A 14,892-nucleotide genomic window follows, 5' to 3' on the forward strand; every position below is an offset into this window, starting at 1 on the left:
GCTTTATCCACAGTTGCCAAAACTGGGAAGCAACCAAGAGGACCAAGGTGAATGGATAAATGAACTATGAAACAACCAGCGTTAAAAAGATGTGTGTATTAAGCCACAAAAAGACATGAAGGAAACTTAAATGTACATTATTAAGTGAAAAAAGTCAATCTGAAAAGTCTACACACTAGATTCAAATTGATGTAGTTATGGAAAAGGCTAGACTCTGGATAAGTTGCTGCCAGGCATTCATTCAGAGGAAGAATGGGATGCATAGGCAGAGCACAGAGGATTTTAGGGCAGTGAAACGACTCTGTGCGATTCTATAATGGTGGATACAGGTCACCATACACTTCCCCAAACCCAAAGAACGTGCGACACCAAGAGTGGGCCCTAATGTCAACTGTGGACTTGGACGTGCCCATGTAGCTTCATCACATGGAACCAATGTCCCACTCTGGTGCTGGATGTAGACAGTGTGGGAGGTAGTGAGTGTGGGGAGGGTGTACGTCTTCTAAGTTTGCAGTGAACCTAAAACGACTCTAAAAATGAGGTCTAAAGAAGGAAGAAGAGGAAAAAGAGCACGATGAAGACAAGGAGGTCGCGGAAGGGAAAGGCGAAGACAGCCTCACAATGCCTATCTCAGAGGGACCTCGATGCCCAGAGGGGTGGAGGGATCCGCTGGGCTGGTAAGGAGTGGGGAGCTCTGCCCTCCCCCACCTTCAGAAACCCTTTGTGACTCAACAGTGCTCCGTGATGCACACCTGGCATTAAAGCCTGCAGTCTCCATTCTCAGAGTCAGTTGCCTCAGGCAGCATCATGATTCCAATCATGGAAGTGAAAATTTGGGAACTTTTCCCATATTTAAATAGTCCCAATAGTCCCTGTCAGAGCTTCTGCTCAACCTACCTAAGTACTGACCCCAACCTCACGTACCTGTGTGGGCTGTGGGGGCTCCTTCTGGTCCTGTGCTACCTGGTGGGGATTCCAGCTTCACCAACTTTATGGCAAGATGAAAACATCAAAAAGGTAAGGAAGCCTGAGCAAGACCCAACATTCTCCAACATTCCCAATTATTCTTTACATTTCTAGTACCACATTAAAAAAAAAAAAGTGTTGGGTATGTCACTGGTTAATTAAATTACATAGATTTCAAGTATGCAATTCAATAATGTGTCACATGTATACTGTGTGGTGTATTCACCACCCAAAGTTACAATTTCCTTCTGTCACTATACATTTAATCCTCTATGCCATAATCTGCCTACTCCACCACCCCCTTTTCTCTCTGGTAACCACTAAACTGTTGTATGTGTCTGTGGGTTTTTGTTTGTCTTGTTCATTTAAATGAGTTTGGTGGGCTCAGAGTAACATCTGGGATGAGAAGTCTAGGTAGAGCATAGAACATCATTCTTCTAGAAGAACAGGATGGGCAGGCTAGGGGTTTAGCTGGGATGTTTCCCAGGGAAGCTCACAGATCATCTGGGTGTGGTGGAGAGCAGGCTGGAGCCTGAGCTCTGTCCCAAGTTACAGGGTCCTGGTCGAGGGAGCAGAGATGCGACTCTTGGCCTCAGACTCCATGCCTTCCTAGAGCAGAGGTGTCTGACTGCGAATAGCAAGTGCGGACCTCATAGACAATAGATGTCTTTGAGCTTCCAAAGAAAATATTTGAAACCTATAAAAGTCGATGAAAAAAAAAAAAAGAACACAAAGTTCTAGTAATTCAAATAGAGCCATATTGTACTTGGATCATGAATGGCTGGGTTTCCTAGGGGAAAGAAGTGAGAGAAATGATTCTCTTCTTTTTTTCAGTGCCACGGCAGAACCAAGAGGCGAAGGAAAGGCAGAATACAGAAAGGTAAGATTTTACCTATTCCACCTGAAATCTCCAAGGGTGACCCTTTCCTTTCCAAGAGGTCCCAGGTCCCTGATCTCCGAGGATATTAGTGACTAGATACAGTCCCTCTCAGAAAGCACAGCGCTCAGAGGAGAGGCCCGTGGGAACGCAGTCAGATGCGAGACACTGCTCAGGTTCTCTGGCACAGCAGGGAACTTCTGTCTCCTGACTTCATGAAAGTACTTTGACTTCCTGGATGATCAGATTCCTCTTGGATGTAACCACTGACCTCTCTGCTTCTCAGAGTCTTTCTGAGCATCAAATGAGATAACATATGTGAAAGTACCTTATAAATGAAGCAACACACAGGAGAACCTTGTTAATATTATCATAGACCATTTGACTTCTAGGGACTCTGGGGCTTTCAGACTCTAATACCTCAACAGTATCCCATAAAGGGACTCCTGTGTGATACTTATGCTTCTACCTCCATTATACATAACCACCTTTCCTGGTTTCCCAGATCGGAGATACTGCCAGAGGGAAGAGGAGGAGAAAAAGAGGCTGATTTCTATAATGAGAAGGTAACTAGTCTTTCCCCTTCTTTCCTGATCTCCCTTTAGCATGTTCTGTGACATTCTAGGGACTCACTGCACCCTGCTATAGTCACGGGGAGGGGCGCAGCCATAGGAACAGGAGGAATGAGGCCTTGGGCTGAGCCCTATTGGTGTATTGAAGTCATCAAGGTGGAGCAATGTGAAGGGGCAGCAGGTGCTGGGTGGCTCCACCCCACCGGGCTAGTAGGTCCTCCTTTCCTTGTTCTAGTTCTGGATGCAGCTTTGTACCTTTGTCTCTTGCAGCGACCCAGGCCACTATCACACCAGGCGCTTTCGTCAGCTGTTATGCCCTGACCTCTCTTGTAAGATCTGTAACAGTGTAACCGCTGAGGTCAATCAGCTGCTATTCCCAGATGGCCTGGAAGATGCGACTTCCTCTGCGTCTCCTTTGGCTTCCAGAGATTCCTTGCCTAAGTCATCATCCACTTTGTCCTCTGCCTTCTCAGCAGTATCTCCAGGAGACACAACACCAGCTCCTCTGCCTGAGCCTTTCCCACCGCCACCCCGAATTCTCTCACCTAACCCGTTGACATCCTTAGGTGACTTTCTGTCAGCTTCACCACTGGGTCACTCTCTGCCAACGCAGCCCTTTCTTCCCTTGGGATCCGAATTCCCAACGGCCCATTCCCCACCCCCACTTCTTGCATTTTTCCCTCTCCCACCACATGACACTCTAAGAGTGGATCCTCTTCCCCAAGCAGAGGCCACTCTGACTCTGAATACCATCCTTCTTAACCCCACCTTTTCCCGAGATATCAGCCCCTTACCAGATTTGTCCCAGACAATGAATCGCACTGATTCATCTGCTTGTCGTAATATACCACCAATGCCGTCTACTTCACTACAACCACCAGAGTGCATTCCAACGGTGCCTCAATCCAAATCAATTTCCAAGCCTGTTCCAGAGAACTCATCTCCAGAGAGCCTGGGTCATTTATCCAATTACATCCCAACAGTCACAGGCACTGACCATTCGAGCCCGTCAAATTCAGACGTTTCCTGGTGGCAAGCTTGTGCCGAAGATTCGTTCCCTTCCACCTTGGCACAATGTGATTTCGATCAAGAGTCCCACCATTCTATAGAGGCCTCTTTTCAGGGAGATCCTGCAGCCGAACGTGCAGAGCGTGGTCACCTTTTCTCTCTCAGGCCTGACGTCCAAACACTCCTGCAGAGACAAGTCCAAAAGAACACACATTTACTGATGTGGAACAAAAAGGAAAAGAAAAGAGACTCTTTTCCAAAACAAGTTCGTTCAGACAGCAACCTGAGTTCCTCAGGAAAACTGTTAGATTCAACTGCTGATAAGCATGACTCAGCTGCTGCCCTCCCTTACTGGAGCAGCAAAGGCAAACCAAAGGAACTGCATGGCCAGCAGCAGGCTTCAAATCCACAAACCAGGGAGGATCAGTTAGAGCAAAATCGTATCCAGCTTTCGTGCGGGCTTCTGTCTTTGCACAGTGGGTTCTTGTCCTCTGCTGACCATGTGTTGGGTGACTATTCTTCAGTCTTTCTTTCCAACAAAATCTCAAATGCCTCCATAGGCCAAGAATTGCCAGTACTGTTTAATCCTCTACCTGAGGTCCAGCCTCAACCCTTACCACAAACCCTGCCCCAGGCCCACCTTCAATCCCCACCCTCAATCTTACCATCTAATGCTACACCTCAAACGAGGAACGGTGAGATGCATTTCCATAGACCCCGGAATGAATCAGACCCTCTCGCCTCATCTGAAATTCAAAATTTGGAATGGAACGTGTTGCAGAAGCAACAGGAAGGTTTGTGTGGTTCACCCTCTGTGGCCCAAAGATCTTCTGAAGACTTTGATTCTTCAGCACCCAACCTTCCTCACTACCAGCCTTCCCAGGCTCATGTTTCAGTCTCTGTTCAACCAGAAAATTATCCCCTCAACAATGAGCTTAACAAAAACCTGGAGCACCACCTTCGAAAGAGGCTCATCCAACACCGGTGGGGCCTACTCCGCAGGATCCATAAGTCTCTGTTGCTGATGAGGCCTCCGAGAGATTGTTCAAAGGAATCTGAGAGGAAGAGCGATCATGGACTCCCATGTGTCTCTGTGGTGAAGGGCCAGAGTAGCAAAAATCTAAATGTTGGATTGAGCCAACCTGAAAGCTTCTATGAGAGGGACTCAGAAATGCTTCAGCTAGAGAAGGATGAGGGGAAGGATAAGGCAAATGGCCCAGAGAATGACCCAAAAGACCATCTGTTGAGTGACTCGCAGAACTCTTCAGGTAAGGATCTGGGGTCTGACTCTGAGAAAGACCTAGACAGTCACATGGTAAATCTGTCAGGAGAAAATCCAGTGGTGTCAGGGCCAAGTGTATGTCTGACTCAACTAGAAAATGTCTCAAAAGTGCATTTGAGCAAGAAAATTAAGGAACTCAATGAGGGTCAGCTCCCTGGGCCTGCGCAAAATTCATGGCATACTATCAATCAGACATTGACTCCCCATGTCGAATCCCACCCTGAAATGAAACAGAGAAGTTTGCAACCGTCAGTGGGAAGGGACTACACCGTGAATACCTCCCAGGAGCTTTCCTTCATTGGGCCTAGGACACAGCAGATGCTAGACGCCCATGTTAAAGAGCTTTATATGAAGGCATTGGAAGATACCTCATTCCATTCCAAGCTCTTCTCATCAACCAACCTGATTTCTGAGGTGGACTTCAAATCTGGAGGCTTCGCGTCCATTAGAGGAAGCTCTAAATCTGTCCACGGAGACAAAATGGGAACAGCACATTCAGCCTCTGTCCTGGATCATCCTCTCCCTGTTACCTCGCATATGAACAAGGAAGAAAAGGGAGCCCTGAGACACTCACTCTCCAGTATCCACCAGGAGCTTGCAGTGGATCGTCAGAGAATTACTGATGCTAGACAGACACAACTGCTTGTCACACATAGCATCACAGGCAAAACAAGTCAGACACAGGATCTACTAGTCAACAGATGCCCACCAAAGCTGCCCGCAGGGCAAGCTGGAGCCAGACATGAGCCAAAGGGTAAGAGAGAGAGTTCCAGCGATAGAATAGAAATGCAACAGGGCAACAAGATGAACAAATCAGAACCTGTTCCCGTGCCCTACATGTCCAGGGAGACATTCACGGCTGAGAGCATGGATGATCTTCAATCAAGCACTTTTGACGTCCTGACAAGCAGCGAGCCAGTTATCTCCCAAAGGACAAATGTGAATGATAGTAAAGGAGAAACTACTGTTAGCACTGAAAGCCCCCCAGCAAATATATCAGTTCTCCAAGAGCCTAAATCATTAGACCTTAAGAAACAAATCCTGAGTGAGTTAAAGTCTGCACTGGAGAACAGGGTACATGGGCGGACCCAAGGCCAAGCCAGTGACATGTCCCTTGCCTCAGATAGCTTGACCTACAAAGCCTCCCTGACCCCTGCTCAGGGCGTCTCCAGTGTCGACGTGGGAGCTTCCCAGGTGCTGCATGTCCACTTGAAGGATAGTATGGGACAGCGGCAGGATACTTGGGCCCCTAAGCATGACTTAAGGTGGTGCCGGGAAAAGAATTTCCCACCAGCTGACAAGAGAGTGAGCCCTCCAGGCCCCAAGTCAGAAGAGCTTGGTGGAGGGGATGCAAGGCTGGGAACATCCCAACCTAGAAAGAAGACTCTCTGTATTCAGAACATGGAACCACAGGAGGAGTCTGTTGTGCCTACTGTGAGAGGAGCCGGGAGCAAGTCTCCTCCTGAAAGCCTTTTCAAAAAACAAATGAAGCACTTTTTTCAATGGCTTCATCCTGGGATAAAACGCAAAAAGCAAGAAAATTCCCAGAAAAAAACACGTGTATCATCTGACCAGAGCAGAGGCCCGGATAAAAGTAGAGTTGCCCTTACTGGGACACCCAGAGCTCAGATAGTCATGACAGGCAGTACAAAGTTCCCAGAGGGGAAAGTAGGACCTCACCGTGCAGCCTGCCCTCAAGGGTCCTATCCCTTCTTCTCAGGGAAGTTTCGAAAAACTCAGCACAAGGTGGAAGCGTGTGCCCAGGCACAGCCTGCCCAGGGTCATCGTTACAGCTGCAGGATTCCCTCTTCCAAAGTGACAGATACCAGTTCTCACCAACAACAAGCAGTCTTGGCTTGTTGTTGTATTAGACAAATCAGAGACAAGAACAGCCTCTCCCAGACAGCCACGGCATTTAAGCAGCACCTCTTGTGTCAGAAGCACCCTCAGTCTGTGGCCCGCAGGGAGACTGTGCACCGCCCATACCCCACCTGTGGACTTCAAGCTGGCCAGGGGCTTCCGACTGCTCGCACCACTGCTGGAGGCACAGTGTTCGGAGATCTGTGTCTACTGTTTAGACAGGAAGCACTTCTCCAGAATTTCCAGGGAAAAAAATTTCACACCCCCTAATAATTTCTTCCTTGTGCGGAATATTGAATCTCCCTAATAAATGTTTCTCTAATAATAATGATGCCCTCTGTGTCTTATGCTGGGGGTATGGGTGTTGGTAACTCAGGGCTCGTGCTTAGGGTAAAGAAGGAGTTAGTTCAGCTCTTAGGTATTGCTTCCTTTGTCTTCTAAAAGGTGACCAGTCTCCTGGAGCTCTTATACAGAAATAGATATCACATGGCCCCCAAAACCCATTCCTCCCTGATGAAGTTTGTGGATATGGGGCTATGTCTCCGAAGCTTAGCCTTAACGAACATGTATAGCAGCCTACATGTTCTCCCTCATGGAATGCTTTGAGTCGTTGAGGGCAGTAGGTCACACAGGCTGCCTACATCTGAAGAGGGTCAAGGTCAGGTCTATTTTTCAGATTATATCAGTGAAGAAGCAACAATGGCTTAATCATTATTTAGAAGGCAGTGATCAGAGGTTCCCAGAAGTGGTTGAACCTTCAATGTGAGTATTTGGGGGATATTGCTATAGTGGATCCTGGGCTGGTTGGGGTAGATCTGGCAACAGTATAGATGCTGCTTACAAATCTGTTTCGTGGGTCCTGTTAATGTGTTAGGGAAGCATATTTTACACTTCACACTGAAATTTCCCTATCAGAATGTCAACCAGGGAAAAGTTCTAGTCCCTGGGTATTTCTTCATGTTGCTGATTTGGCGACATTTTTTTTTTTTTTTTTTAATTTTTTGCGCAGCAAAAGTAGTACTCAGCTGACAGTGGTAGGAACATTGACAAGGTGGCCACCTACCTCCCAGGGTAAAATAAAGCTAAAAGTAAGGAAAAGGTCCATTAGAGTGAGTAGGAAAGTTAGGAGAAATGAAGAGAGGAAAGAATGAAAGGGCATTGCATTCTTTCCCTGCACTGTGACCCTGTCTCACTACCAGCCTCGTCAACCTAATCCGAGCTCCTCCTACTTGAGGCTGCCGGAGACTCTGCACAGCTTACTAATACTTTACACCAAAAAGGCTATTCTTTGAGTAGTAAAACAATACTTGCGGGTTTGTCATTAGGCATGGCATCTCTGCTTCGGGGAACGTGATCCTGGCGCCTTTTCCCATCCATGCTGGCTTGATGGAAATGTACAAGATCTTGCCCTTAGTGTGTATAGTTCACCTATCAGGATGGAGTTGCCACCTTTGCTATTCATGGCCATGGCGGATCTATCAGTAGTCTTCCCCAGAACACCTCCAGCTCATGAATCAGGGTTGAGTCCTAGACTCTGCACAAGGGTTGCTGACATTTAGGGGCTCACCATGGACCTCCACGGAATGCTTATGTTTTCGCCCGAATTACACACAAACCCATACTTACAAAATGGGTCTGAAGTGAAGGCAACTCCACCTGTGCAGACTCAGACTCAAAAATAGGGTGAGTGTTGTAGAGGGCACTTGAGGCAGTTATTCCAGTAAGATTTGTGAATCCCGAAAGGACAATAACAGAACAGATGTCCACCGTAGCTTTCTCAGAGGTATCTTCTCATTCAGGGTTAGGCTATTGACCCTATAATGTCTGAGGTTTGGAGTCACAGAATACAGATACTTTGGAAGTCCTAGAGAGACAAAAGGTGGGATGGGGCCCAGAATAGGGTACGAGAAGTGGCGAGGAGGCAGTGGAGGGCTCTAACACCCATGTGGATCAAACAGCCAGTAATCTAGCCTCCGAGTTCCTACATCATCTCATCTCAGGGTCCATTACCTCTTTCTCAGTGCAGTTACAGCCACACTGCCCTATACCAGGCACATCTCTGACATCTGGAAAAATACACCCTTTGACATTTCACCCTTTCACTTCATCTCCCTGTTTTATATGTCCTTTGTTAATTTTTCGACTCCTGGTTATCATTTTTCCACTTATTCCTTGTTTATCCACCAAGCTCTTGTCTTCCTTCCCTTCCTCTCCAAAGTGAACTTGATGGTCTAGCAAGTAACCAACATTTTAAAAGCCCCACTATAAATGGGCCTCTTCCAATGCCCTTTACTTCGTTCTGTCTGGAAAAAATCCCCTCTCTCTACCTTTTCTAGAAATACATTCTGATAGGTAACCGATGACCATTGTATTAAATCTCACAATCTAGGCTAATGACAGCACGATACATTGAGTCCCAGCACTACCTGGATATAATTCACTCACTTAACAAATAATTATCCCAGCTTACTAACATGTGAACAAAACACACGGAGCTGAGGTCACTGTGTCCTTAGTCTGGTCTCTCTCCAATGATATTCCAACCTATCTCGAATCTCATTCACTTTCCGCAAACTGAGGCCGCCTCTTCTTGCTCAACGCATGTACTGGAGTACTGGTCACAGAAGAGCTAGAGGCCATAAGATGAGAGCTTTTCATGAAAACACTTCAAAAATCTTCCCCATTCCTCCATTCCTTCTTCTTTCCTCTTATGTGAAAAGAGGTTTCCTTCCTAACCTCAGAGGAATGACACTTCCTGAAATCTCCTTATCGATAAATAGCTACACTTTAGTACTAATGGACTGATGCATCCTTGCCAGGTATCCTCCTGCCCCTTCCCCCTACTAAAGAGGCACCCAACATCTTAGTAGATAGAACAATATAACTTCCTGTGTACACCTCACCCAACTTGCGCAATTATCTAGCATGTGTGATTCGTTCCATCTTTTATCTTATGATTAAAGCGCAAAAGCCTGTTGAGATATCTAGCCATTTACCCATCTCTCAGACATATGCTATGTGCCCATGTTAAAGCTCTCACATTTCCTTGATGTTATGATCTGTGGAGCACACTGATACACCACAGCTGCAAGCAGCATTGGTGACAAAAAAAGCATTGAGTTTTAGAGGCTTCGACAATCGGTTGTGCTCTGCATTTTAGTCAACCCCAAGAAGCCATCTGAGTGGATTTGTCTTTCTACCCCATACAAGAAGTAATCTTACAGAGCAAATGCAGTACACAGGCTTGCTGTCCCATAATCACACAGTAACTATAACGACACGTAAAAACTATATATGTTGATAAAGACTTGGTATCACTATATGTGTTTTCACATAGAAGAATTTTTTTCGTCACTCACTTAAAATGAGCTATTGTGTTTTGAGTTAAACAGCAGATCAAACACACATATTTATCTGCTTTCTTTTCCAAATGCCAGTACAAGTAAAAGGTTAGCTGAAGAGATGCTCAACATCATTAGCTATCGGCGAAATACAAATCAAAACCACTACGAGATAACCTAAGAATAGTTAGAATCAAAAAGTCTTGTGTCACCGAGAATGTAAAGAAAGTAGAACCCTCATACACATCTGCTGAGAATGAAAAATGCCATAGCCACACGGGAAAAGTCTGGCACTTCCTCAAAATGTTCCATATACAGTTATCATATGACCCATCAATTCCACTTAAGTATATACTCATGAGAGAGGAAAGCACATAACCACACAAAAACTGGTAAACAAATGTTCATAGCGGTACTATTGACAATAGTCAAAAGATGGAAACAGCCCAAATGTGCATCAACAGATGAACGGGTAAGTAAGATATGGTGTATTCATACTATGTTATGATCCTTGGCAATAAAAAATACTGATACATGCTACAGATGAAGCTTTAAAACATTATGCTAAGTGAATGAAACCAGTCACAAATGAAAACATAGGATCCCATTTCTATAAAATGTCTAAAATAGAGAAAACTAGAAAAACAAAGAGGTTAGTGGTTGTTTAGGTCTAAGGTCAGGAGTAGGGAGGAGATGATAGCTGAAAGTTACAGGGTATCTCTTTAAAGTCATGAAAATGTTCCAAATTTTACTATAGTGATACACGTGTCTGTGAATACACTAAAATCATAACATTATACACTTTCAATGGGTGAATTGTATGTATGGTATGTAAACTATATTTCAATAAAGCGGTTAAAACAAGTAAAGGATTTAAAGAGTAAGAGTTTGAGAATGACAAGGGGAGAAGATAAGACAAAAGATGTCAACACTCTTTTTGAATATGGAAATCTGTTGGAGGAGTGGTAAGTGACTAGCAGAGCAGAGGAAGTGATGGCAAACCCATTCATACCTCAAACCCCCAGAAGAGAAACTGACCTGTTTGCATCAGAAAAGAAAGAAGTTAGGGATTCCATGCTTAAACACCCTGAATTTTTTGTTCTTTCTTGTTTGTTTGTTTTTTTGTTTTATATTGTGCATAATTTTTAAAATTTTTTTTCTTTTTTGGGAGGTGGGTGTGTGGGGGTGGTTATCTTCTCCAGTAATTTGTAAAATTCTGTGGAAATGTTAGCATGCTTCAAATGTGCAGAGGACCCTATGTTTCTTGCCCAGGACAGAATCTGAGGCAACAGTTCTAAAGCTGAATTGCACACTTCCGAGATCTGGGAATGGTGCTGGTGATAGCTGTGGGCATCAAAGGCAGAAATCTCAAAGGTTAAATGGAATTCAAGTCAACAGTCGATGGTAAAATAATTAAACTTATGGAAAAGTTACATGCATAGTAAATCCATATACCCTTCATCTAGATTTCACCTACTAACATTTTGATGCACTTGTGATTTTTCTCCTCTCTGCCTCACTGTGTGTCTGTTTCTGCCCTCTTTCCTCCATCTCCTTTCTCCCTACATATGAATACGAACACATATGAAAACCATGCATACACTCCTGAATTCTTGAGTTCACTCATCATGTACCTTCTCCTTGAATATTTCATTGACTATTTCTTAAGAAAAAAAAAAAAAGATTCCCCTAAATACAATACAGTTACTCCTTTCAGTAAACAACATTTGGCATAAAACTTTTACCTAAATCTCCCACTCATATTCTATTTGTTTTGTCAGTTTATTGAGTAGTGTCCTTTGTGGCTTTTTTAAAACCTGCACTACAGGATCCTCTTCTTAAACCACTTTGACCCAGAAAACCGTCTTCTCATTTGATCCCATTCTTTCTTGGATAGTAACTCCTTACCAGGTTTATCCCAAAGAATCCCACTGATTCATTTGCTTGTCATCCCACAACACCAATCCTGTCTGTCTCACCACCTCCAGACTGTACTTTAACTGTAACTCAATCTAAATTGACTTTCATCTTAATGACGCCTGTCCCAGAGAACTCATCTCCAGTATCACTGGTGGGTGGTTTAGCTATGTGCCTGCAATCATACGCAATGAGTACTCAAACCTGTCAATTTCAGACTTGTCCTATTGGCAGGCATATGTCAAGAACATGTTCCTCTCCATATTATCACACACTTGATTTTCAGAGTGAGGATGTTTCCCTACACCTACCAGAGACCTGTCTCTGGAAAGACACTGTTCTAAGCACGTCAAGGCTAACAGCCTTTCTTTCCTTGGCCTTAACATCCAGGCGCTCTGGGAGAGACCAATAAAAAAGAAATTTGCTTTTCAGATTTTAACAAAGAAGAGGCTGGACCATTTTCAAAGCAAATGTGGTCAGAATACCAAAGATATCTTGAAGGAATTCATTCCAGCCAATTGATGTATGGGACACCACTGAAGATAAACATTGAACATTGAAGACAAAACAGAACAGTGGCACATTTGTCAGCAGCCATTTTATATCGAGACTTTTGGGGAAAACATTGCAGCAAAAATATACAGCTCTTCTGGGTTCTTCCCTCTTTGCACAGCGAGTCCCTAGGGGCTACTCTCCTGGTTTCTAGAGGTAGTTGCCCTCGAGAGTCTTGCATTGTGTTATTCAATAGCATCGGTAATGCTTCTGCAGTCCAAATGCAGAATCAAGAAACTCTACCACTTCTTCACTCCCATTACTTTCCTCTCCTCAATGTACATCTTCGAACTTTGCCTCAATCCAAGCAAAAATCCCAGCCCTATCTTTCACTCAGGTCCAGCTCCAGGCCCGCCTTCAATCCCAACTCCCAATCCTACCATCTTCTTCTCTCTCCCAGATTAGGGACTCCGGAGCATCTTTCCATAGATCCTAGAATGTCTCATACTCTTACTTCTTGACTTAAAATCAACACCTGGAATGGCACATGTTGCAGAAGCAACAGGAAGGTTTGAGGGTTAGTTCCTGTTCTCCAAAACTCCCAGGAGACCACTGGTCCTTGAGATCCCATCCATTGCTCAGCTGTTCAGCCCATATTTATGTGCAGGTTTCCATCCTTCCTCGTCATTTTCATTTCAACAGTGAACCTGAGGAGAAACTGCAGCTCCATATTACAAGGAGGATAATCCCATGCTGGTGTCTCCACATCTATAAGAATGTAGAGTCCCTAGCACTGATGGTGCTTCAGTGTAAATTAACAGAAATATTTAAGCAGCAAGGCAGATGTGCTCTCTTACAACTATCTGAGCTTCAGAGCCAGAGTAGCAAGGATCTCGCCAAGCCTGAACTGAGTCTCCCAGGAAGTTTCTATGAGAAGTTTCCACAAAAGTTTTAAAAATGGAAGGACAAGAGGAGAGATCTTGGGTATATTCTAGAAAAGAGGCCAGAAAACATCCCACAGAGGGTCTCAGAACGCTACCTTCTGGAGTCTGAGACCTGCCTCAGACGCAGAATATAACTGTGTCACGCAAGTAATCACTTAAGAAATGGATTATTAAATGTCTCAAGGAATGACCTTGACCAGAATCAAATGAAAACGATTCTTAGATTACATCTGAGCAAGAAATTCTAGCAGATCACTGTGGGGAGGGACTCTATAGCTGTTTGTTGTTCCTGGCTTGCTGAGGACAATACATCACCTCCTGGGAGTTCCCAGACCAATGTGGAAAACACAAATTCCATACACACAATGGTAGGTGGTATGTACTGCCAGATTCCCACACTAGAGCTCTCTTTTCTTGATCCTAACACCCGAGAAGTATAAGAAGCCCACATTATAAGATTTTGTGTGAGTCAGAGGTGAGGCCTACCCTTCAAAGTTGTTGAATCCATAAAATTCTACACATTGAGAGAAGCCAAAACATGGCCTCTTCCCCAATGTGGCTTTCCCTCCTCAGCCACCCGTATTTCTGGGGTAGATTCCAAAGCGAGGTTTCCAAGACTCTTGAGGGAAGCTCTCAAACTTTTCAGGGAATCAGGTGAGAACAACAAATCAATCACTATTCTGGATTATCCTCTCCTGGCTCCCTCATCTGTAGACAGTGAAAGATAGGGGGCCCTGAAACCATCACACACTGATATGGACTATATGCCTGTAGAAGACGTCGATAATTGATCATAGAAGACAATCAGTTCAGCCTGTCACTCACAGCACCATAGGAACTGTGAGTCACAATGAGACTGTAGTAAATAGCAGCTCCACACAGTTGTCCCTCACCAAAAATATTGTTGCTCCCATATTCTAAACTATGAGATGTGAAAAAACTTTCTTAGTGAGTTAAAGTTTAAATTGGAGAGCTGGGAGCAAAGCCAGGCCCGAGGCTCTCCCACTGATACGCTTGCTTCAAATAGCTTGCTTTCAATATCCCCACTGACTCAGTCACAGAGCACCTCCAATGGCAACATGGGAGCTTTCCAAGTGCTGCATGCCCACTTGGAGGACAGCAGGATTGGAACGGAGTTGAAGCAGGAGCCCTGGGTCCCTAAGCATGTCTTTTGGATATGCCAGGAGAATGATTTCCCACCAGATGCAAAGAAAGGGAGACCTCTGGGCTCCAAAGCAGGAAAATGTGGAAGTGAGGATTCAGTAGTAGAGACAGCTGAAGCTAGAAAGAAGAGCCACCCTGTTGAGGACAGAGAATTAAAGGACACTTTCCTATCTCTGCCACAGAACGAACAGCTTCCTCTTGATAGCTACTTCAGAAAATCGATGAGACAATTTTTTCAGTGGATCAATTTGAAGAGAAAAAGACCAGGAAAGCCCTCAGTTCTTGTCAACTCTGCACAGCACTAAAACCCAGGTGAAAGTCCAGCTCTCTTGGTGAGTTGTGGGCCTCCTGAAATTCATGAGCTCTTGACAGCCATGGAAAGATCCTAGAGGAGAAACTGGCATGTAGGTACAAGACTGAGGCTCTGACTTAAGTCAGCAGATGGAGGAACTGCAGGCCCATATCGACA

The 14,892-nt window shown here is 44.8% G+C and overlaps 2 protein-coding genes across 2 annotated transcripts in view; both read left to right on the top strand.

Moving 5' to 3' along the window:
* Positions 1 to 574: 574 nt before the first annotated feature.
* On the top strand, positions 575 to 6,835 carry LOC107510352 (spermatogenesis-associated protein 31D3-like). Its single transcript, XM_016143777.2, has 3 exons — positions 575 to 677; positions 2,349 to 2,409; positions 2,686 to 6,835. The coding sequence occupies exons 1-3, from the start codon at positions 575 to 577 to the stop codon at positions 6,833 to 6,835; spliced, it is 4,314 nt and encodes a 1,437-aa protein (XP_015999263.2).
* A 7,503-nt stretch (positions 6,836 to 14,338) lies between these two features.
* The window catches only part of LOC118615072 (spermatogenesis-associated protein 31D1-like), a 37,882-nt gene continuing 37,328 nt past the window's right edge, over positions 14,339 to 14,892 (top strand). Inside the window, exon 1 of the mRNA XM_036239514.1 lies at positions 14,339 to 14,510. Coding sequence (XP_036095407.1) covers positions 14,339 to 14,510 — 172 coding nt within the window. The remainder of the gene's footprint in view (positions 14,511 to 14,892) is intronic.

This window comes from Rousettus aegyptiacus, unplaced genomic scaffold, assembly GCF_014176215.1.
Source record: "Rousettus aegyptiacus isolate mRouAeg1 unplaced genomic scaffold, mRouAeg1.p scaffold_m13_p_3, whole genome shotgun sequence".
In the NCBI taxonomy this organism is placed as follows: domain Eukaryota; kingdom Metazoa; phylum Chordata; class Mammalia; order Chiroptera; family Pteropodidae; genus Rousettus; species Rousettus aegyptiacus.